The sequence below is a fragment of the Orcinus orca genome, chromosome 17 (assembly GCF_937001465.1).
Source record: "Orcinus orca chromosome 17, mOrcOrc1.1, whole genome shotgun sequence".
NCBI classification, from domain to species: Eukaryota; Metazoa; Chordata; class Mammalia; order Artiodactyla; family Delphinidae; genus Orcinus; species Orcinus orca.
Window position 1 is genome coordinate 23,140,084 of NC_064575.1, and position 23,753 is coordinate 23,163,836.

Here is a 23,753-nt window from a genome sequence, read left to right on the forward strand (position 1 = left end):
AGATAGCTAGTGGGAAGCAGCCGCATAGCACAGGGAGATCAGCTCGGTGCTTTGTGACCACCTAGAAGGGTGGGATAGGGAGGGTGGGAGGGAGATGCAAGAGGGAGGAGATATGGAGATATATGTGTATGTATAGCTGATTCACTTCGTTATAAAGCAGAAACTAACACACCTTCGTAAAGCAATTATACTCCAATAAAGATGTTTAAAAAAGATATCAGAATGAAATAAATGTTTATGTATTACAAAAAAAAAGACTCCCTTCTACTAACTGTACTGCAACAACTTCAGTTTCCTCAACCCTAACCAGTAAATGTTATGCTCGTAACAATGCTCTTTTAGTAAAATTAATGGATTAGTGGTTCAAGATGGCAGAATGAGTACTTACATTTCTCTTTTCCCCTCCTGAAATTCCATTCAGATGGTAAAATGAACGAAAAAATTACAAACCCTCAGTATTAAAGAGAAGAAAATGGAGACAAAAAGTATATGAGATTTCAACAACTATTTAGTGGACTGAAAACATGTAGAAGGGTGGTAACTAGTGAAGCAGAATGAAGGAAACTGCAGCTAAAAACACATGCAGTATGAAAATAAGTCAATCTATTCTGAAGAATCCCATAAAAGTGCTGGACTCCATCAGGCCAGGAATTATAGAAAGCTGGAATGAGAAGAGAGGCTGAAAACAAAGGGAATAATTAAAAGAATACAGGCAGGGAAGGCAATTTTCTGTCAAGCACAGAACACCTGGCAGAAAGGCCAAGTGCACAATACCTAATAATAAGGCATTTATTGCCCTGGCAAAATAAATACAATAAACTTTTTTTCTCTTCTCTAAAAAACATAATAATAATTGAATAAATTGTCTAGAGAAATAAGGAGGGTTGGTTATGCAGCAATAGGTAACTTAGCCCATCAGGAAAGAAAAGAATCGAAATGACAGGTCTTTGGCAAGGTACCAGCAATTAGCAAGGCCTGGAGTAGGAGGGCGGGCTCCTGAAGGCTCTGAAGTCAAACCACATGGTTCACGTCCTGGCGGTACCACTTACCAGCTCTGTGGTTGGGGCAATGCACTTAGACTCCCTGTGCTGCTGTTTACTCACCTATAAAATGGGGTTAGTAATTATACCTATTTTACAGGGTTGTTGTGAGGATTAAATAAACACATGACTATACGTAAAGCTCTCAAACTGTGCCTCTGACAGGGCAAACACCTCCTAAAATGTAGCTTTAAACAAAAAATTAATCAATTTCTTATAGACCCAGTCACCATCAAGTTTTATGGATAACCCTAGTAGTTTTCAAACAGAACAATTTTGCCTGCCCTCCCTCTCCCCAACCCCCAAATCCCCCTTCTTCCCCGGGGACATTTGTCAATGCCTGAAGACATGTTTGATTCCCATGACTGGGGATGTTACTGGAATGCACGGGGTAGGGGCCGGGGATGCTGTTAAACACCTTACAATGTACAGGGCAGCCCCCACAGCAAAGAATTATCTGGTCCGAAGTGTCACCAGTGCCAAGACTGAAAAACCCTGCACTCAGCAGACCCAGGAGCACACGGCAGGCCAGGTATAGGAGCAATGTCAGTTGCATTTAGGGAGATCTAGGATGGAAGGCAAGACAAAAGATTAAGGGAGTGAGATCCTAAGATAGAATGGCTGCCAAGTAGTTCCAGACTGAGTATGAAGAAAGGTAGACCCAGAAAAAAAGATGATAGACTGGTAGATAAAGGTGGGATTCAGGAAATGGAGAAGGTGAAGAGGGTAAAACTGTGGTCCAAGAGGGCTCAGGTGTTTGAGAACTTGAAGACAGCATTCCAAGTGATAATGAATTTGTATACATACAAATTATGGTATATCTGCAAGTAAAAGAAAGTAGAAATGAAGGTCTAAGAATATGATACTTAGAATACGATGTGCATCTCTGTTGCCCAAGTGTTAGTAAAGTCATCGATGTACATGCTGAAGTCCATGAAGATGGCAAGTAAGAAGGGGAAAAGAGAAAAGCTGTGAGTCAAATGCTGAAGAAAAAAACTCAAAGAATTGAGAAGATTTCTATCAAGGAATCTTTCCTTAAATATTTCTAATGCAACAGTGGTCTGAAATGGTAGAGAAGCAAGAACCAAAATGACTCCTTTTCTTCTCAGACCCATCTGAGAAGTAGTGTTATCAAGCGAAATCGAGGAAGAAAGCAAGAAACACTTGTGAGAAGCTTAAAGGGAGACTGTGCACAGAAAGATTTAGGAGACTTGGGACCAAGGAATACAAACCTAGAGAGCAGGCTGAAGGAAAGAAGGCAAGTAAATGTGAAAGAACAGTTATCTCCATGATAACCCAGAGAACAAAAGAAGAAACTTCTGGAACTTCTAGCGATAGTTTTTTTACTTCACCCTTTAAACTGTTGTTTTTTGTGAATGCTTTAAAATGTGTATAATAAATAGTACTGTAGTACATAAATCTTTTTAAAGTAAATATTGGGGCTTCCCTGGTGGCACAGTGGTTAAGAATCCACCTGCCAATGCAGGGGACACGGGTTCGAGCCCTGGTCCAGGAAGATCCCACATGCCGTGGAGCAACTAAGCCCGTGCACCACAGCTACTGAGCCTGCACTCTAGAGCCCGTGAGCCATAACTACTGAAGCCCACATGCCATAACTACTGAAGCCCGCGTGCCTAGAGCCTGTGCTCCACAACAAGAGAAGCCACCGCAATGAGAAGCCCGCGTACTGCAATGAAGAGAAGCCCCTGCTCGCTGCAACTAGACTAAGCCTGCACACAACGAAGACCCAACAAAGCCAAAAATAAATAAATGAAATAAATAAAGTAAATATTGGAAGATGTGTTCAAAAATTTCTTAATGAAGGGGCATTATCAAAAAAGTTTAGAAACCTTTATAATAGAGGTATATCATAGTAGCAGGAGAATAATTATGCCAGATAGGGGGAAATATAGTTACAAGAGGAGACTGGATAACCAGAATGATTTGCATGATTTTCCTAATTTATATCCACAGAAATTGAGGATATATGTGGGAATGGATGCTAAGGATACTGGATCAGGGTGAGAGGAAGACAGTGTTGCCTTGAGCCAAATTTACCAATATAGGCTCACTAAGCAGAGATTCAGATCCAATACATTAGCTTAAATGGCTGAGAGTTACAGGCTATACTAGATGAAGCTGAAATACCAGAACTTCCTCAGTATACCACAAAGAAAGGTATCCAAAGGCTTGAAGTGAATGGAATGCTGGAGTGAATTTACTGTTTATGATCTGTTCACCACTCCTTACTATGGCCCCCAAGAGGATCTATAAGATATTCACTTCACCAAGGCTAAGAGAAGTACCTGTGTGAAGGGAGCACCAACATTCCTGAAAGCTGTGTGGCAGTGATTCTCTGTAGGCCAGGACTGACAGTGAGAACTGCTGCCAACAAGAGCTCCCTGAATTCAACATAGATAATGTGGCAGGAGTCAAGCCAGCACTTACTAGCCAACAACATGGTGGGCACCGTTATCATGATGCAGCAGAGCCTAACAGCAATCCAACTAATCTGACCTGTAGAGCTCTTTGGTGTTGGCTAGTTGGTCATGGTGTCCTGAGAAATAAAATAGATGGGAAAACTCTAGTTCTAGAGAACAGAAGTCTGACTTGAATACCACATATGAATATCAAGGCCCCTCAACCAATTCCCAAAGTTGAAGCAATTCTCAGACACCAAGCCTTCTGAATGAAGGTTGTGTCCCCTTGAGGAAAGATCCCGCTACAAAAGCAAACATTTATATCACCCATCCTCCTTCTACCTTTCCCAAAAGGAGCTGTGGCTATTTACCAGAATGTTCACTGAGGAAGGAAAAATCATCAGACCTTTCAGGGATTATCTGAACTGATGCTAACTCTTCAAGAACCAACTCAATGCCAGTCAGAACAGGGGCTTATGGAGATAACGTGATAAATGGAGTTTTAGCTCAGCTCTATCCCATGAACCTGCTCTATAGTTCTCTCCCTAGTTCCAGAATGCACAACTGGAATAGGTATACTCAGCAACCGACAGGATCCCTACACTGGTTCCTTGATCTGTGGAGTGAAGGCTATTAAGGTACAGAAGGTCAAGTAAAAGATGAATTTGTTTGGTAGGTAGTAGAACTTCCCCTACCTACCAAACAAGTAAATCAAAGGCAATACCACATTCCTAGAGGCATTGCAGCTATTAGTGCCACTATCAAGGACCTGGAAGATGCACGGTGGTGATTCCTACCACATGCCCATTCAACTTGCCTATGAGGCCCTGCAGAAAACAGACAGGTCTTAGAAAATGACAATTTATTATCATAAACTTAATGAAGTGGTAACTCCGATTTCAGCTATTCCAGATGTCATTTCACGGCTGGAGCAAATCAAATATCCTCCAGTACCTGGTATGCAATAATTATCTAACAAATGCTTTCTTTTTCTAGACCTGCTAGTAAAGACTATATGCCTCCAGGTTACATTAATTCTCTAGCTCTATGCCACAATCTAGTCTACAAAGACTTTGATTGCCACTCCATTCCACTGAACAGCATGCTGCTCCATTTCATATGCTGATTAGACCTGGAAGCAGAAAGCTGCAACTCCTCCTGACACATGGTAAGACACATATATGCCAGTGGGTGGGAAATAAATCCCACAAAAATACTGGGCCTTAGTGAAATTCCTAGGGAGCCAATGGTCTGGGCTACGTCAACTTACCCTTTCTTACCACTAAGAAAGAAGCTCAATGCCTAGTGGGTCTCTTTGAATTTTGTAGGCAACAAATACCTCATTTGGACATGCTTCTTCAACTCTTTTACCAAGTAACCCCAAAAGTTGCCAGTTTTGAGTGGTGCCCAGAACAATACAAGGCTCTGTAAAAGGTCTAGGCTATCAGGTAAGCTCTTCTACTACTTGAGTTTTACAACCCAGCAGATGTGGCAGTGGCAGTATATACACGTAGAATGAGATTCTGACAGACCTCCCTAGGTGAAGTGTAGTGCAGAGCTAGAGTACCTTTGAATGACAGCAGTAAAGGACTTTGAGCATATACTTGAATGATCATTTTGCCTGGAAAGAGAGATGGCCTAAGGTGGGATCTATATTGATTCATGAGAAGTGACTAATGATTTTGCTGGATGGTCAGGGATTTAGCAGGAACATGACTGGGAAATAGATAACAAGAAGGTCTGGGAAAGAGATAGGAAGATAGAATGGACAGAGTGAGAAAATAAATGTGAATCATTTCTTCTGCAGAAAAGAATCTTAATAATCAAGGGATAAGATAACTAGTCATGTGGAGGTCGGTCAACCTCTTTCCCCAGCCACTCCTGCTCACCTCCCCAGTGGGTTCAAGAACAAAGCTGCCATGACAGCAGGGATTGCTTCTGTCTTAGGGGTAGGGGAGGTATCTCACATGTCCCAGACTACTGACTAACTAGGCATTTTACCAGGTGCAGGCCCAAATCCCTACAAACCAGGCTCCACTCAAATGTGATAGTTTCCTTTATTTCCTATGTTATTTAATACCTATAGATAAAAACAAACTTAAGAGTTGTAATTACATTAGAACAATTAATCAAAAGAGAAAATCTTAATATAACGTTTAAAAGAAAAAACAAAGCAAAATCCAAACACATTAAAAGAAGGGAGTGAGATGCCTGAGCAAAAATAAGAGTTAAGAAAGATATTCAACTAGTGAAAGCTAATGCTGACTTGAGAAGTCCTAAGAGTCTGATTGCGTATGATCAGAGCATATGACCACCCACAAAACAAAATACATACAGAATATATTCATCTTTTCTTTGTAGGAAATGTATAGTATTATTTATAGGTATATTATAGCTGTTGATTAAAAAACTTATTTTCCCTAGAGATTTATATCTACCTCAATACACTCTTTCATTGTTTTTATATTAGCTGGTCATTTCCTCTAAACCTGCTTTGAAAATGTTAGACTCTACTGTGAAACTAGACATTTCAGAAGGTTTTATTTATTAGTTGGAGATACCTCTCCTAAAATTCTCTAATGTAAAAACCAGGGAGCACCATGGTTAAAACCAGAAATATTTTTCATCATTCCTTTACATATTAGTTTTTAAAACATTTGTGTAATTTTTTAAGCTGTCAATATAAAACTAGTGAGAAAACAAAGGGTTAAATAAAGCTGTATAATACTGCTATTTTATGAATTTAGAAGACTTAAAACTTATACTAAAAATAAGAGAATTGAAACAAATCCTTCAAGTAAGCTATTTTTTGGATTTTCCCAGTATTCTGAAAGGACAAAACAGCTGATTTAAATATTCTATCTTCTGGAATATTCCAGCATTTTGAAATAAAAAGTGCCGATAAGAAATATTCATGAAAAAGTAAAAAATGACATTTAAAAATATTTACATAAACTCTACCTAATATATTGCTAAAATGAAACTATAAAGTATAACATCAGTATTCTACATAAATAAGCTAAAATAAAATGTTATTCTCCATCTTAAAAAAAAAAATTCTGTGTAGCCTCAAAAACTCTTGCAAACCATTTTTTCAATGTGCTGAAAAGTAATATGCCCCCCTCTACTGTTAAGAAACAGTAATATTCATAAAGCAGAAAACCAATTCTTTGCTCAACTATTGCCACCCTGTGGCTATAAGGTGGATCTTTCACTATACCATAGCTCCCCATTGGCTTAACAGGTTCTACAAATCTCTATTGTCTAAGTGACATAAAAGGGTTAAAGTTTTTAAAATAGTAAAAAAAAAAAAAAAAAAAAAAAAAAAGGAAAAAAGGTATTTGACTTTAAAAATGTATTTAGCAAACATTTACCAGGTCCTGTATTCATAAGTATGTGTTATGTTGGTTACAAAAATGAAAAGGACTTGGTCCCATCCTAAAAAAAAATAAACAAACAAAAAAACACTTAAAGAGATACATGCATAAACCAATCTTAGAGCTAATGAATCAAGGAAAAGATAATGGATAAGTGAGCATGGATGAGTAAATGGCCTTTCAGGTCATTTAAACTTGAGATTCCTTTAACTGGTAACCTCACTGAAATTTTAGGATAGGGAATTCATGATGAACTGTCCTTGATTAAATTCCTGCCTGCAGGGGAAAGTCCCTTTTAAGGATAACTTGCTTGGCTCTTACTGAATATCACTTATTTTTGAGGTGCACATATATATACATGTCTGCACTTTGAGAGTAAGAATTAAACCAATGGGTAGGATGTCAACTTTCATTCCTATGTATATATACATTTTAATCCAATAACACGAGATGTTATTTCTCATTTATAGTTATTCAGACATCAAACTGTGTAAATCTTATTCCAATTCATATCAACAAATATATATTAAATCCCTACTTATGTGTAAGGCATTATGCAAGGAATGAAAAGGGTAAATAAAAAACTATCCCGACCTTCAAGAATTACAATCTAGGAGACGGGATAAAACAAGTTCACAAATGGCTCTAATATAACTTAAGAGTTGTGTGTGTAAAATAAAGGTAGCATAAAACAAAGCCCCAAGACATTCAGAAGGAGTTTCGTCTGACTGGTGAAATGACCAAGGCCTAAAAGAACAGGTGATTTTTACTATGGAATTTGCAGGCAGGGAAGCTAATTCTAGGGGATAGAGCAAAGGTAAAGAAATAATGCTTTGTTTAGGGAACAGCAAACCGTTTACCTTCTAAAAACATTTTTTTAAGCAGAAACCATGTTACAAATTAAATCTTACATAGAACCCCAATATATATAACATTAAGTGTAGTATTTTGTTGGTATAAGTGTATTTTATGAGTTCAAATTGATAGCATTTACTTATTAAGTCAAAAAATGTGAACATGCAGTTATTTTGATAAAAATTACAAACTGGTATCAGAGGTGAGAGATAAACAACTCCAGTTCCCAATTTTTGTATTTTGTTTTGACTGTCCACTACCAAGAAAATCCACTTATAATACCCCACACGTATAAGTGGGTGAGGAAACAGGCACTGTCATGCACTGTAAGTGGAAGTGTGCAGTCTGTATGTATCAAAACTCAAACTGTGTGTACACATTGACCTAGTATATATCCCATAAATAAGCAAAAAAATGTAAATGCTCACTGTACCACTGTCTGTATTAAGGGGAAAAAAACCCCAGAAACAACCTAGAAGCTCATTAGTGAAGGCCTGATTAAATAAATTATGCTATATCCACACCATGGAATACCAAACAAGTATTTTTTCAATGAGATATACAGTGAGACCTCTGTATTCACAGATGCGGGAGCCGCAGAGGGTTACCTGCACCGTTTATATAAGGGACTTGAGCATCCAGGGATTTTGGTATGGCAGAGGGTCCTGGCACAAAACCCCCGTGGATACCTAGGGACAGCAGTAAGTACACTACACTACACATATATAATGATAAGGAAAAATATTCAAAGTTATACTTAAGTGAGAATAGCAGCAGCAATGAAAATATACTGAGTGCTTATTATCAGGTACTTGTGCTAAGTGTTTAAATAATGAATTCATTTAATCTCATAATAATCCCATGACAGGTTTTCCTTTTATAAAAAAAGGAAAAGAAGATACATGGATATCAAGGAAACTTCCAAGGAAACACAGCCAGTAAATGACAGAAAAATTAGAATTCAAACCAAGTCTGTCTGAATCCAGAGCTTACACTGTTAAACATTAATAATGTAGTTCAAAACTTGTACGTTTTAAAGTATATATATATATATATAATTAGCTTATATTCATATATGCATACATAAAATATCTAGCAGTATGCATTTATTAAAAATACACCTTCCAGCTTTGAGAAAGTGAGGAAAAGAAAAAGGGGGCTTTTATATTTCCCATAGTAACCTTCAGTGCTATTTACATGTTCCTTTTGCAATACTATTTTTATACTTTACAATTTTTTTTCAAAAATCCTGATCACACAATAAAGACGAACTTTATTCATCTTGTAATCTCAGGATACTCTTCAATTAAATAGTTCCAGAAACTTCAAAGAGTGAAGTGAAAGATTTTTCACAAAGTTGAACCTTTACATCAATACCTAACAACTACTCATATTCCTCATCATAAATATGTCACAAAAGTACTGAAAGCTTCCAATAAACACTAAAATAAAACTAATGTGGTACCTTCAGTTTTCTTATTACTCTGACAATTGTTTTTGCTCAGTTATTACTCTGGAGTAGCACATTTAATTCACATGCTCAAGCCTGTCCTATCCTCACTTATACAACCGTTTGTGAGCAGTCACACAAAGAGCTCAATTCAAAGACTGCTCAGATTGTCCTGAAGTTCAAATGTGCACTTTCTGTTCTATTCATTTTTTCACGCATTGGGCAAACACTTACGGAGTGCCCACTAAGAGTCAAGCACCGTGCTAGATGCTGGGCAGTTTTCTATAACCCACGACACTACCCATCGGTAAACTGTTTGGTACTGGTTCCCAAAGCGATGAGTACAGAAATTGAGACAGTTTATTTTTATACAGTTTAATATTGCCAGACATCCAATTTCATGTCCGCTAACTCAAAAAAATCTGACTTGTATTTACGTCTATTTCTTCCATTTTATTTATCTAGTAATTCTATCGCATTTTACAAAATTATTGCCTCGGACAGATGGATTAAAAAAAAAAAAGGTCATTTACAGAAAAGGAAAGTGAAGCATTGACAAGTTACATTACTTGCTCAAGTTCATAGTGACAGTAATTCTGATTCACCTCTCCACTGAATTAAGAAATATTTATGAGTCTGGTACGCCAGACACTAAGGTCCACACTGCAGCTACTGGGTAGAACAAGAGGAGCAGAGGGCCCTGCCTCTCCCAGTGTGAGTCCAACTTTACTCGGAGTCCCAAGAGTCGCCCTAGGCGCGTCACTAGCAACGCTCGCTGGTTTCCCTTCCAGCACTCGCCTGTGCAAGACGCGTGCAAAGCAGTGTGGGCAGCGCACGCCCAGCATGTAGATACTGTACAAAAGTACAACAAACGGAAGAAAAACACCACCACACGCTCTAAGTGGCCAGCAGGTGGGACAAGCCACACCGCGGCCCCCAACTCTACTCCCAAGCCGGGCCCCGTCCCCGCCTCTCGGTCCCACCCACGCTGCCGGGCCCACCCCCTACGCCGGGCTCCGTCCCGGCTCCCGGCTCCACCCACAACGGCGGGCCCCGCCCGCCAACGCGTCGCTGGCTTAGCTCCCACAACTCACTCTCATCCGCCCGAGCTCCGCCTTCCGCTGCAGCTCTGAGTGCCGCTTCAAAGAGCTCGCGAAGCCGCCTAGGCGCGGCCTAGGCTCCGTGGAATCAGAACTCTCGCTTCCGGAGCCACTTTCAGTGCCTGCGTCTCGACAGGGCCGAAAGAAGAGAAGCACTCGCAGAAAATGACTGTCGGCAGTCACGGCACGGGTCCGGCACAGCGCCGCCATGACGGCTCCACAACCTCTGACCTTTGGCTTTTCCGCGAACGTGCAGGTCACGGGGCGGGGCAATGAGAGGTCCGCCCACTTGCGGAGCACTGTGGGCCGGTGGGCGTGGCCTAATCGGTGTAAGGTAGAAGGGTGGTGTGAGAGAGACTTAAGGTAAAATTGGGGGACTAAATCCTTGGTGGCTCAAGTCCCCTGCTAGCAGCGACCCGCTAAGTTTTGCATGGAAAGGGTTTTGACTCGGAGCAATTTCGCCCTCGCGGGTGCCCTTTGGGCCTGTACTGCTGTAAATTCTGGTAATGCGACTCTTGATGGCCCCGCCGCCTGCATGTCTTCCCCAGATGGCCCCAAGGCGCTCTCTGGTCGCCACCGCTCTTCAGGTCTTTGCTCAAATGCGAGGTTCTCCTTGACTATCTTATTTAGAATTGGAATCCCAGACAATATGCCACGTAGTTTACTTACTAGTACTGTTGTTTAGCGTCTGCTCTCTCGATTTGTAAACTGAGGGCAGGAATTTTGCTGTTGAATACCTGACAGCGGGCACATGGTAGGGCGCAAACACTTGTGAAATCCCGGATCTAAGTTTCGTTACAAAAATATTAACTTGAGACATTTTTGGTCACCTCTTAGCTACAATCCCTTCTAGGGAATTAAGGAATTTCGTAATGCCAAAACATACACCACCAGAGGCCCACCCTCACTTATGCTTTTCTCCCTACCCGCCCCATGTTAATTGCCAGAATTTGCCCACCTTCTTCAAAACCGAGCCTAACTCCATGCTTGAAGTGTTTATGAATTAAGCTGTCCACCCAGCTTCTACCCAGCATTTTTATATTAATGCGCAGTTATCTGGAGGGAGGTAGCAAGCACTTTTCCAGCTCATTTACAAGTACTTGGACAGAAGGAAGTTTTATGTATGACTACAGCCCCTATTTTAATAATGCTCTTGACTGAGACTTTTTTTTTTGGCCGCGCTGCGCAGCTTGCGGGATCTTAGTTCCACGAGCAGGGATTGAACCCATGCCCTCAGCAGTGAAAGCGCACAGTCCTAACCACTGGACCACCAGGGAATTCCCAATAATGCTTTTGACTGTGGATTTTAAAACTCTGTTGTTCTCATCAACTGCGTAGACAGCAGACAGAACCCTAGAAGTGCCCTAACCTTAGAATGGTGCGTGACCGTATGAATCACACACAACTTATTACTAGCCACCTGTTCGGCAGTCCTTAAATTCGGTGGAGAGCTTAAGATAAATTCTACTCCAGGTGAGTTCTCCCTTTTGGTACATAAACCGTGTCTTTCCCTTGACCGTTAATGCAGTCTTGCCGAAGATATTTTTGCATTACTTTTTATGGCTCTTGCTACTTCTGTTTCCCTTCAGGAAAAAGTGTGGTAAATTGTAAAGAGTGTTGACCAGTGTTCTTAGCTCCAGTTCGACCTCCCGTCCTCATCGCAGGGAAGCCAATTTAATGTTGCTGATTTGGTTTCCTCACGTAAAACCAAGTTATTAGCCTCTGTCTTAAATTTAAGGAAGTGTTTTGTAAACTTAACTAAATCAGCATCTACAGAACAAATGAGATTACTAATATCCCAGCTCTAAAATTCAGTAGATGTATTATCTTCGTGTCCTACCTCAGCCAGATGATAAATTCCTTCAGTACTGTGATAATGCATTTGGAGACAAACGCTGATGTTTTTAATGGATAAGAGTAAGTTTGCATCAACTGACTTCAAGTATGCCTAGTTCTCTGCCTTTGGTAGAGCATCAGAAGCATCAAATGAGAGAGAAGGTAAAGGACTGAGTGAATCTGCACACTGTCCTTGCCTGTATCAGTGCCAATTGTAAAAACAACCCTAATGGCAGTATTTCAACATCATGGCACTTCTGATCCTGCTGTATTCCTTGAACCACACTTTCCTTCTTGATTTATTAAAAACACAAGCTTCTTTCTTCCCATATAGCTTTCAAATTGTTAGTATGCTTTTTAAAAATATTAGTAATGGCAGATGACAAGTGAATAAAAAAGTAATTCAAGTTCTGGTGCCATGTCTACTGGCTGTGGTTTCATCTATCAAATGGTGACAGCACCACATCCTTGAGTGAGGAATTAAAGGAAATGGGTGTGAAATGCCCAACACCTACTAAAAGCTCAATAAATAGTGGCTATTAGTGGCTAGGTGGAGGTGACCAGAAGGTGATTTAGAAGTTCATGCCTCTCAAACATGCATGAAAACCTGGAATAAAGATAGGGCTAGTGACACACCGGAAAGATATGAGTATTACTGTAAAGACAGTCATTTCAACCACAGAGATGAATACAGTCATTAAGGAGATTGTGTAGAAGATGACTAGAGATAGGCAATAACATTTAAGGAGTTGGAAGAAGAGAATACCAGAGAATAGTCAAACTGGAAAATGAGAAAAGAATTAATTCTAGAAACCAAGAGGAAAACTTGAAAGCACATTGAGATGAAGCGTGTTAAAGTGAAAGTCACCAAGTAGCGTTTTATTTAAGTAAAATCCTGGCAGGTGATAGGCACATGCAGGCCCTGCCCTCTCAGGGCTCACAAACTAAAAGTGAGTTCTTTTGGCTCATTTTGATTTTGGTTCATTTTTATTTCACAATCAGAACGTGGAAATTGAAATCTATGGATTGTAGGTTTACTTAAAAGTGATAATGCTTTATTATTAACTGTAAACCAATATGGTCTCTATAATTAATCCAATTACAATGGGACAGTCACTAATTAATGGCCAAACGTCTCCTCATTATGGGCAAAAATCTGATTTTTCATCTGGGTCTTAAGAGCTATAAAGAAACACATGCAATCCTGATATAGGGCCTTATGCAGCCTCTCTGGCACAAATACAGCAAATGGTCACTTACAAATGTCTTTTTGTAGTCAGCATGTAGCGTTTTTGTTTGATACACTGAGTCCATACAGCTGCTCCTGGTTCTTTCTATACCCAGGATATGAAGGGTCTGGAGAGAAGCTGTATAATGAATGGATTTACCCACTTTGCTCAGCAGATAGGTAATACAAAAGAACCCATGCCCAAATTATAGAATTTTTATTGTTTTCAAATACTATACAAAAAAAAAATAGACAGTATTATCTTTTCCTTAACAGATCCAGAAGTAGTGAGTCCAAATTCAACATGTTTTTTCTCTATTTCAGTAGTTTCAGTTACTACTAGGATAATCCAATGGTTTCTCCTCTCTTCCATTGATTACTTTGGCCTCATAGGTATGAGAATTCTTGCTTTATTTCCCACAAACTCCATAAATTAAGGAGTTCCTTTGTAAGAAGGGGATAATTTCAGGAATTATTTTCTTCTGTCACACTTCTTGAATCCTTAAATATCTGAGATTTCACTCCTGTTGCTATGTTTTTCCAGTGTCAAACACAAAACACAGTAGAATGACCGGGACCCCTCTCTGCTGTTCTTAGTGATTACTGTGTTCTAAATTGCTTAAATATCTGTGAATTCATAATATTGAATCTTCCACAAAGACTACTTGGAATCATATTTCTAAGTCGATGTTTATTTTTCTAAGTTTATCGTCCCTCTACTGTTTTGTTGCTTTTAAGAGGCAGAGTACTCTGCAACAGATTAAATCATTTCTAAATTAAGTGTAGGTAGATGTCTAGAACAGTGATTCTCCAATTTATTCTTTTACAACCATCACCAATACCCACATACACCCATCCCACCTTCCAACCCTAGTTCTATCATTTCTCTCATAAAGTAAGGAGACTTGAGGATATTTCACTCAACTGAAGAAACTGCCATCTTCTCCATTTTGCTTGGTTAAAAAGACAACAATAGGGCTGGACATCCAAGAAACAACGTGATGAAAAGAAGATGTGATAAAAACAACTGAAAGACTAATTGGTTGAAAAAATAATTTAACAGCTATGTTGAGTAACCACAATATTTCTATAAAAAGACAAATTTCTACATGTCGACTCCTCTAGGACAATGCTTCAACAACCTTTGCCTTAAAGCCTTTTCAAGTAAATAATTTATGGTAGTCTAATACCATGAAGCAGTGATTTAAAGCAGATGGTAAAAAACGGCCTTTTTTTTTTAAAGCATAGATACCAGTTGATTATGTAACACAACAAGCTGTTTCCAGACCACTGGTCTCATAATAAATATTGAGACCTATACTACTGATATACACAATTTATTAAGCTTTTCACATGTAATAGAGCATAGTGTCAGTTGCATCTGAAGTGCTAACAAAAGCTCCAGCAATCAAGAATGGCAGCATGTTATCAATATTTTATAACAATCAACACTTGTAGCTTTTCAGATTTGGATAAGATAATTTATCCCAAAGTAAATCTAGTCATGCTTTTAAAAAATGCTTTAGGTCACTCCAAGCTTGGCAATTAACATTTGGCATAAACAATAATAAAACAATCACAACTTGATAAATAACAAATACAACATTGTAGGCCATAACCATACACAGCATAAGGAAAAGATGGTGATGAGTAAGTAGTCATTAGAATTAATAGAGTACCTTGGCCTCCATGCAGATACTTCCAGAGGCTTTGGTTCATTCAGCCCTGACACTCAGTTTTCAAAGCAGGGGGCAATATCTACAGTATCATTTTGTAATTTCGAACACACTGAAAACAAGTAAGTAGAAAATGATGAGTTGATTTTTATTAATGCATTAAATCCTCAGGAGTTATCACCAACCCCTTAGTATAAAATTTTTTCAAGTTGTATTAGTCATGTGTGCTTCTTACTGTAAATGCTGCTAAATGAATCAAATGAAGTCAACAGTGTTTCCCCTAATGTGACTGATTTTAGCACTTTTCAGCTACCTAGATCCAAAAATCTTTCAGGCTTTTGAACTGAATGTTTGAGGACAGTGTTCATATTTCAACCTATTGATAATACAATATGCTTGATTCAGAACATTAACTTACAGTCTATTCCAAAACTAAAATTTTAATCTGGTGCAAAATAAGTAGCTATAAGTGGCACAATAACCATGACGCATAATGACCATGACACTGAAATGGTTACTGTCACAGATGGTGATAAACAAGGATGTGAGGGCTCCACTCTCAAGTCGCCTAGGATTTTGAATTACTGTCTGTACATACTGTCACTTACAAAACTATAATAAATTGAATATTTAGTCTGGTGTCTTCAAACACCCAAGATGTAAGATAACTTATTCCAAAACAATATTTATCTGAAAATATTTTTTGTACCTGGTAGTTCTTCCCTTGGAGGTAAAGAACAAGTTGCCAAAACTTTTAATAACCAGGATACAGAAAATTTTAAAGAACAATCTTACCTAGGAATCAAATATACAGAGATTCAAAGAGGAAAAAAGAAAATTGTATAGAAGACAAAGATCAAACTGGTATCCCAGATCCAGAGCAATTTTGTAAAGTAGGAAAGCAATTATGATAACCCACAGCTTCTTAGATCATTCTAGTGAGGATCTCCAGGTACTATATATGTTTTTATAATGATATTTTCTAAATAAAGGGCCTTAAATGCACATAAAAGGGTGTTTCCCAGGAATAGAGGTTAAGATATTTTTACATTGTTCAACCCACAAACTATTTGGTCAAAGGAATATGTAAAGCTCAACAAAAGCACATCTGGTGGAAATTCATGGCAATGAATGTTGACAAGATGTGCTTGGATCTCGCTTGCAGCATCTGGCAGTGAGTAGCAGAACAAAGGTAGGAATCTCACAGGCTCTCCTGTGTCTGTTCTGGAAGAGGCTCCGTGGTGGTGGAACTAGCGTTTGCAGTCGAATTCAAGACTTCTCCAAAATCACCACCAGCAGGCTTGGTTCCTCCTACTTTAGACTTTTAAAATAAAAGTTCAAAAAGGAAGAGACATTAGGAAACATAAACTTCGCTGACTCTGCATAAAGTAACCCAAATTTTACTTTGAAGAATAAATCAGGAGCCTAAGAGCTCAGTGATTATTTGTACAGAATTTAGTACTGTTGTAATGTTCCATGCGGTCTCACAGAAAAACTTATGCAGTTTCCGTGCTGAAATACTCAAATTGGTAAATTCTACCCCTCCACTTTTTTCCCCTGTCTGCTTATTGTTCTTCACGGGGAAGGTTGTCTGAAGAATTTTGTAAGGCCTATTATGCTAAAGTATCTACTGAACTCTCTTTGTATTTGGATAACACTTTGTGAAATATTATTGAGTAAAACAAAGGAAAGAAATATATGTACGTTTCCCAGTTACAGCATAAACTTTCTAACCTTTTGCTGCTTAAAGAGTGGTACATGGACCTAGAGACTCAACATCACCGGGGAGCTTGTTAGACATTTGGAACCTCAGACTGGCCTCCCCATCTCCATCTGCAGAATTGAAATCCAGGCTTTAACAAGATCTCCAGGTGCTTCCTGTACACATTATAGTTTGTGAAGCACTACTCCAAGTTATCTGGCCTGAAAATCTGTCAATAAATATTTGTTTGAATGAATTTATCTGCCCCGTATTTGTATACTATTGTATGCTTTTCAAAACCCTTACACATCCTTAGTGACATTGATGAATCTATGCTTCCTACCCACCGTCACCCCCTCTCCTGCCCCCATTACATCTCATGACTGACCAACAGGACAGCTGACTAACATTAAGAAACCAGTCAATGATCAAGGATGCAACTCACAGTGGGCTTGCATCTGACCTTGCTCTTAGCTCAGTCTTGACTGGCCAAAGATTCATTAACAATTGGAATCTCGTTGAAATTTTCTCTCTCATTTCTTGTTGGCCTCCCACCTAAAATCTTTGAATTGCATGAAAAATGTGCATGACTTGTATCCACTGTATATTTATTAAATTTATTAAAACATTCCTTAATTACAAGAAAATGTTAAGACCTCTTGCAATTCACAAGTCTAAAACAACTCCTCCCCACAACTGGTCCCTTCTCTATTCTAAGACCATGAATGTCAGTAGTAACTCCCAGTCAGACTCCTGGAGTTATCCTTGGTCCTTCCCTGTCTTGTTCCACATCCAATCGATCACTAAATTTTTCTGTGTCACCTGTAAAGTCTAAATATCTCTCAACTCTGTCCCACTGGCACTAGCTCAACTCACCACACCAACATCTTTGGCCTGGATTACAATGCCTCCCTCCCACCTTGTCTCCTTCTCCAGTCTCTCTCCCCTTAGCTCTGCAGGGCAGACAGTGATCTTTCTAAAATGCACAGAAGAATGTGCGACTCAGGTTGTTTAAAATCTTCCAGTGGCTTCCCACACTTTCCTTAACGTGGCCCACCCATCTCTCTAGCTACATCTCCTGCTCAGTACCCCACAGCACAGCAAAGTTCCTGCTGTTCCTCAAAGGGGCCCCAAAGCTTCAAACATTCCCCTCAACCTAAAGGTTTGGTTTCCATTTACATTACTGCATCCTCTGAGAAGCCTGCTCTGACCTTCCCTCCTGCCAAGCATGACAGAAATTCCCGCTACTTATCCTCCTGCAGCCTTGACTTCCACTGTCATAGCACCTTACCCTGTGTTTACTTTCACTGGCCATTTAATTGTCTAAACATCTTCAGAAAGGGTCTGTGTCTCTGTTGCTCACCGTGGTATTTCCAGTGCCCAATACTCATCTCCCGGCACATGGCAAATGCTCAATAATCACAGTTAATGACTTGATCCAAAATCTAAATGTAAGTACATGTAGACCCGATGTTTAACTGAGTATCAATGTAAGTTAGAAAATCTGCATCCCAAGCACACAATTATATTTTACAGCTTCCTCGGTGATATTTGTCTAATACACTATACTATTAAAAAAACATTTTTATTTGAATGGTGCCCAGTCATATTTAAAAAACTGATTTCACTACAATTTAGAGAGTCTGAATATACTCAGGAGGAAAGTACACAGTAAATGACCTCGAAGTTTCTCCTCTTCTTCAGTGTCAAAAGAACTGAGGCTTTCCTGGTTTTCCAGCTAGTCATTTAAAAAAGCTAATGCTCAGGGTAGATTTCAAGGAGAGGCTATGATATTCCTAAAACATTGAGAACTAAATCAGAGTAAAACCTTGACTTCTTGCAACGTACAGTTTGTTTTCAAACGCCTGACTAGGCATTAATAAAGATAAAGCAGGCCTCTGGTACTGTCCTAAAAGAATGACTATGGGGCTTCCCTGGTGGCGCAGTGGTTGAGAGTCCGCCTGCCGATACGGGGGACACGGGTTCGTGCCCCGGTTCGAGAGGATCCCACATGCCACGGAGAGGCTGGGCCCGTGAGCCATGGCCACTGAGCCTGCACGTCCGGAGCCTGTGCTCCACAACGGGAGAGGCCACGACAGTGAGAGGCCCGCATACCGCAAAAAAAAAAAAAAGAATGACTATGATGTCTTTTTTGCTCATCAAACATGTATTAAGTAGCTGTGATATGCCAAGGACTACTCTAGGCCCTGGAGAAGCATCAGTGAGCAAAAAGAACAGGGGCCTGCGTTTGTGGGTTCATTAGAGCATGCGTGCTGGGGGGTTGAACGAACAAGCTGTAGGAATGTTTGTACAGTGTGATTCCTTTTTGAAAAACATTTATACATTTATGTAGAAACAGAAAAGGTGGGTAGTAGCGTTTGTATGCGCAAGAAAAAAGGATTCAGATCATGATACAGTGTTTGGTTTTCTATCTGTAAGCATACCCTGATTCTTTAATTTTAAAAAGATATATTTAAAAGCAAGTGACTCAATTACAATTCTAAAAGACAAAATATGAATATTTTAAAGCTGATTTATATAAAACATTTTAAGATATTAGTTTTAACCCTTAGAAAATAACCACAGTAACTACCAGAATTTGTTTAGGAAGAAATGACCATATGGGCTTTGCACTTCTCTGTAGACAAGTCTGGGCAGTGGATGGGAACAAAACAATATTTTTGGTCACTTGTGATCCTTGATGATTTTATAGTTTTGAATATAATCTTGAAGATAATACAATTTACAAATTAATAAAGCTGATTATTATGGGAAAATGTCCACCTTCACCAATATCAAAGCAATCAAAAAATAGGGGCTTCCCTGGTGGCGCAGTGGTTGAGAGTCCGCCTGCCAATGCAGGGGACACGGGTTCGTGCCCCGGTCTGGGAAGATCCCACATGCTGCGGAGCGGCTGGGCCCGTAAGCCATGGCCGCTGAGCCTGCACATCCGGAGCCTGTGCTCCACAGTGGGAGAGGCCACAACAGTGAGAGGCCCACGTACCGCAAAAAAAATAAAACAATGAATTATCAATGATGATCACCACGGCATCATCATAATAATAAAAATGTCCAATAATTAAGGATTGAACAAACAATACCCATTATAAGGCTATGTAAGCAGCCACTGAACATAATATTGAAGAAGAATAATGATACAGAAACATGTTTATGGTTAATTCTTTTCTTTTTTTAATTTTTAAATTTAATTAATTTTTTTTTTTTCAGCAGGTTCTTGGTTAATTCTTTTTTAAAGTGTAACAGCACAGTCCTACAACATCACTGTCTGTGGGTCGTAGGACCACTTTTTTGTGTTTTATTTTTTGTACTTTTCTATATTGTTTTTAATTTTCCACAGTAAGATTTATATTAAATTTTGTCCAATTACAAAAGTATTTGAATAACACAAAAAGCAGCACAAACTTCTAAAGTACTACTGTTCTTTAAAATTATACATTTCTTTTCAGCACTTATGCTGGCCATGCTCAATATACACTCAAAAAAATTGATTAAAAGAGTATACATCATCTTAAATATCCATAAATAATGTAAAGCAAGTTATTGAAGTTCTTTAACTATTTTTAGAAGGAAATACTAATTTGAATAATTTACCCACACCAAAGAAAGTTAAGGTACCAAACAAGATAACACAAAAGACCCTGTTCATTTCTCTACTTGCCTTTAAGTTTTCAACCTTTTCCTCAAACGATTTGAATGTTGGGGAGTTTCTATGGAGAGAAAAGAAAAACAAATAGTAAATTACAAACACTGAACAAAAAAGCCAACAATTTTGAAAACATTATTAAGCTGACTGTATTCCTCTTCGCCATTATTCTCAATCAGCAAAAGAACACATATACCATATGTGACACCTGTTCCATAGATGTGCAGGCATACGTACAAACGTTTTATTATGTGAGATTATCGATTCTGTTCTAAGATTTCTACAACGATGTTTTCAATTCCTTGAACAGAGCCAGTCTTAGACATATACGTAGAGTCAAGTACATGTGTGAAGAGATGGAACAAAGTCAGGTACAACGTTGAGTCTGTCACTTTCCCAACCAACTTGTCACGGTATAAGAAAATGCCACTGTTGGATCAGTCTGATTCTGGTTAACGTGCTACACTAGAACTCATGTTTAAATTCACATGTTGCCTGGCAAGATTTCTACATGAACCCACATCACCTAAGCAGGACAAGCAAACCATAGGAGGTTCCACACCAGGGATGCTGGTTCCCAGCAGCAGCATAACAGACAGGGAAAGGAGAGACCAAAAGGAAGGGAGGAGTACAGAAATGTGGCTTTGGCCACTTCACAAAGCTGCCCCAACTGACAGAAGCTCTCTAAGCCCACAGGAAGCCTCTCCTGTGACTTCACATTCATCCATTTGAATTAAGGAGGATCACAGCACCTGTGCCGCTCCCACCTGGGTTTCCAAAGCTTTTATACTATCCACCTGACCTCCAGTAGCCTTCCTACTACCATGATGAAAAAGGAGAAGAAGGGAACAAGGGGTTTCCTCCTTCCCATCGTGGGGACAGGCAATCGGTCCCAAAGTGTGGTCCCCAGACCAACTGCATCAGTAGCTCCTCGGAAGTTGTTAGCAAAGCAAATTCTCAGCCACCCCAGGCCTACAGAATCAGAAACTCAATGTAGGCCCGCTAGGCAGAGGCTTTTAATAAGCCCTCCAGGTAGCTCTGAGGTACACTAAAGTTTAAGCCAAGCATGTATAGTTAAAAATCCTCTGCCTCTATAGAGAGGTCAGGTGAGGTCGTAGAATGTGCCACTTGCAAGTACTTACTGATGAAAGAGGACACTAGAATCAGACCACAGTTGGCTCCAAATGTCACAGTGGGATGAGGGAAGTAGAAATGGGGAGGATGAAAGAAAAGGGGGGCTTCCCTGGTGGCTCAGTGGTTAAGAATCCGCCTGCCAATGCAGGGGACCCAGGTTCGAGCCCTGGTCTGGGAAGATCCCACATGCCGCGGAGCAACTAAGCCCATGCATCGCAACTACTGAGCCTGCGCTCTAGAGCCCATGAGCCACAACTACTGAGCCCACGCGACACAACTACTGAAGCTCGCGTGCCTAGAGCCCGTGCTCTGCAACAAGGGATGCCACCGTAATGAGAAGCCCGTGCACCACAATGAAGAGTGGCCCCCGCTCACCGCAACTAGAGAAAGCCTGCGCACACCAACGAAGGACCCAACGCGGTCAAAAATAAAATTTAAAAAATTGATTAATTAAAAAAAGAAGGAAAAGGGGATTGTAACCAAAGCTAATGCAGATGGAGGAGGTGGGACACCTACATCCATGAAAACAGAAGGTTGATTAGATGAGCACTGTTCACTTTTTTTTAATTAAACAGATTCCACATATGAAACAATTTAACAGGTTTACAAAACAGAAGAAATAATCATTCCTTTTTCTAATCGCAAACATTTAATGGATTTCTTACACCAACCCAACATTGTTAGGAAGAGCAACTGAAAACTGGTGACAGTTTTCACAGCTTGTTTAGAGTAGAATTCTAGCTCCTACTTCAGAACAGTTCAAGTTAAACATCTAGATAAAAAAAAAAATAAGAAAACATCAGACCAACTACATTTTGTAAAAATATACTTTACCTCATAGCAGGCATGCTAATTGAGTGTTGAATGGAGCGTATACTAAGAGGCAGCATTAAAAAGAGATAGAAATGGAGTTAGTAAAGTGGTGATTAGACATTATAAAAAGCAAACAAAACTTAGTTTTCTAGGAGCTTGTTCTTCTGGCACCATGAAGAATTACCTGCTTTTTGAGGTGGAGGGGATCAAAATTATTTCAACATAATTTACTTTTATTCATGAGCCAATTTAATTCTAGCAGTTAATAGAGCTAATAATCAACTTTGCATTCTTATAGCACTTTGAAAATTGTCGAGTGCTTTCACCAGTATCTGTAATGAATCTAGAGTGAGCATCAAGGCTCAAAAGTTAATAATTTACAGGTCACAGCACAATCGTGAATGGAACTTGGGTCTTTAAGACTCCTAATCCAATGTTCACCACCTCCCCTCAAAAAATGAAGCGCGCACACACACACACACACACACACACACACACAAACACACACACACACAAGCGAGACCACTGAAGGGCTCCTGCAGTCGTTTTTCTCCCACATACCTGTTATCAGAACAGGAAGGTTTCAAAGTCACTATTTGACAACTTCAAGTGACTTTAAAATTACATGTCACTTCTTAGTGGTAGTCGTATCCAGTTTTCTAGTAAGAGACACCTGTACTTCATCTCAAACTAAATGTTCTTATAGGCCATTCAAATAACATTTGATCCCCTGTTTTACAAGGACCAGCTTTTTATTCAAGGGCAAAGCAGTTCACTGACCATTCGGGTTCAAGGTTATCTACCTCCAGCCATCTCCCATAGAGAACACCTCACAAGATGAAAGTACCTCAATTCTTGGGCTCACTAAGTCACTGTTTGCACCCTGCTGATACTGTTAACATGCTTATAAGCATTTTAATCACTGACACAGCATTTTGGGGTAAGCTGGACAGTCCAAGGTTTCAATTCTCAATTATATTTAAATACTGTGTGTGTTTATGATTTAGTTTTCTCCAAGATTCCATTGTTACAAATGACAATGTGTTTCAATGTAGCTCCTCAAATCTAGTTCTGCATTAGTATGGAGTATGATCTTGATATGAATCAAAAGAAGCTGACAGCTCGTACAGTCAAATAATCAGTAAAATATTTGGACATCTTCGTACTTAATGTTGTACACAATACAGGAAAAGATCCATTGTAGCTCAGCATTCTCTCTTCCTATCACAATGGTAGATACCTTGGATATAAGACTATATTCTGGGAGGAATTTGCCAATTCTTTTCCTACTTGATTTATTGCAGTGTGCTGCATCCATATTTTAAAGACAGAGATTAATAAAAATCACCTTTCTTAGTTTACAATACCAGAACTCCAAAAGCTACCTGCCCTTCCTTGGACCCTTCTGAAAAAAGCTGCCTCTGTAAGTCAAATTCCCAAAGCCACCTTCCACCATCA

At 39.4% G+C, this 23,753-nt stretch overlaps 1 protein-coding gene across 14 annotated transcripts in view; it reads right to left on the reverse strand.

Annotated features, from left to right (window-relative positions):
- Positions 1–23,753, reverse strand: part of TPD52 (tumor protein D52) — a 224,365-nt gene that overhangs the window by 90,401 nt on the left and 110,211 nt on the right. For 8 of the 14 annotated variants that reach the window (XR_007472443.1, XR_007472442.1, XM_004276183.4 and 5 more), the window contains exon 1: positions 10,237–10,480. Coding sequence is in view for 12 of the 14 variants with exons in the window: in XM_004276183.4 (XP_004276231.1) it covers positions 10,237–10,452 (216 nt within the window). In the remaining 2 variants the exon portion in view is untranslated. Of the gene's footprint in view, positions 1–10,236; positions 16,304–20,363; positions 20,413–22,316; positions 22,359–23,753 lie in introns of those variants that run through there. The other 6 variants (XM_033439846.2, XM_033439845.2, XM_049700199.1 and 3 more) reach the window with 2 other exon arrangements.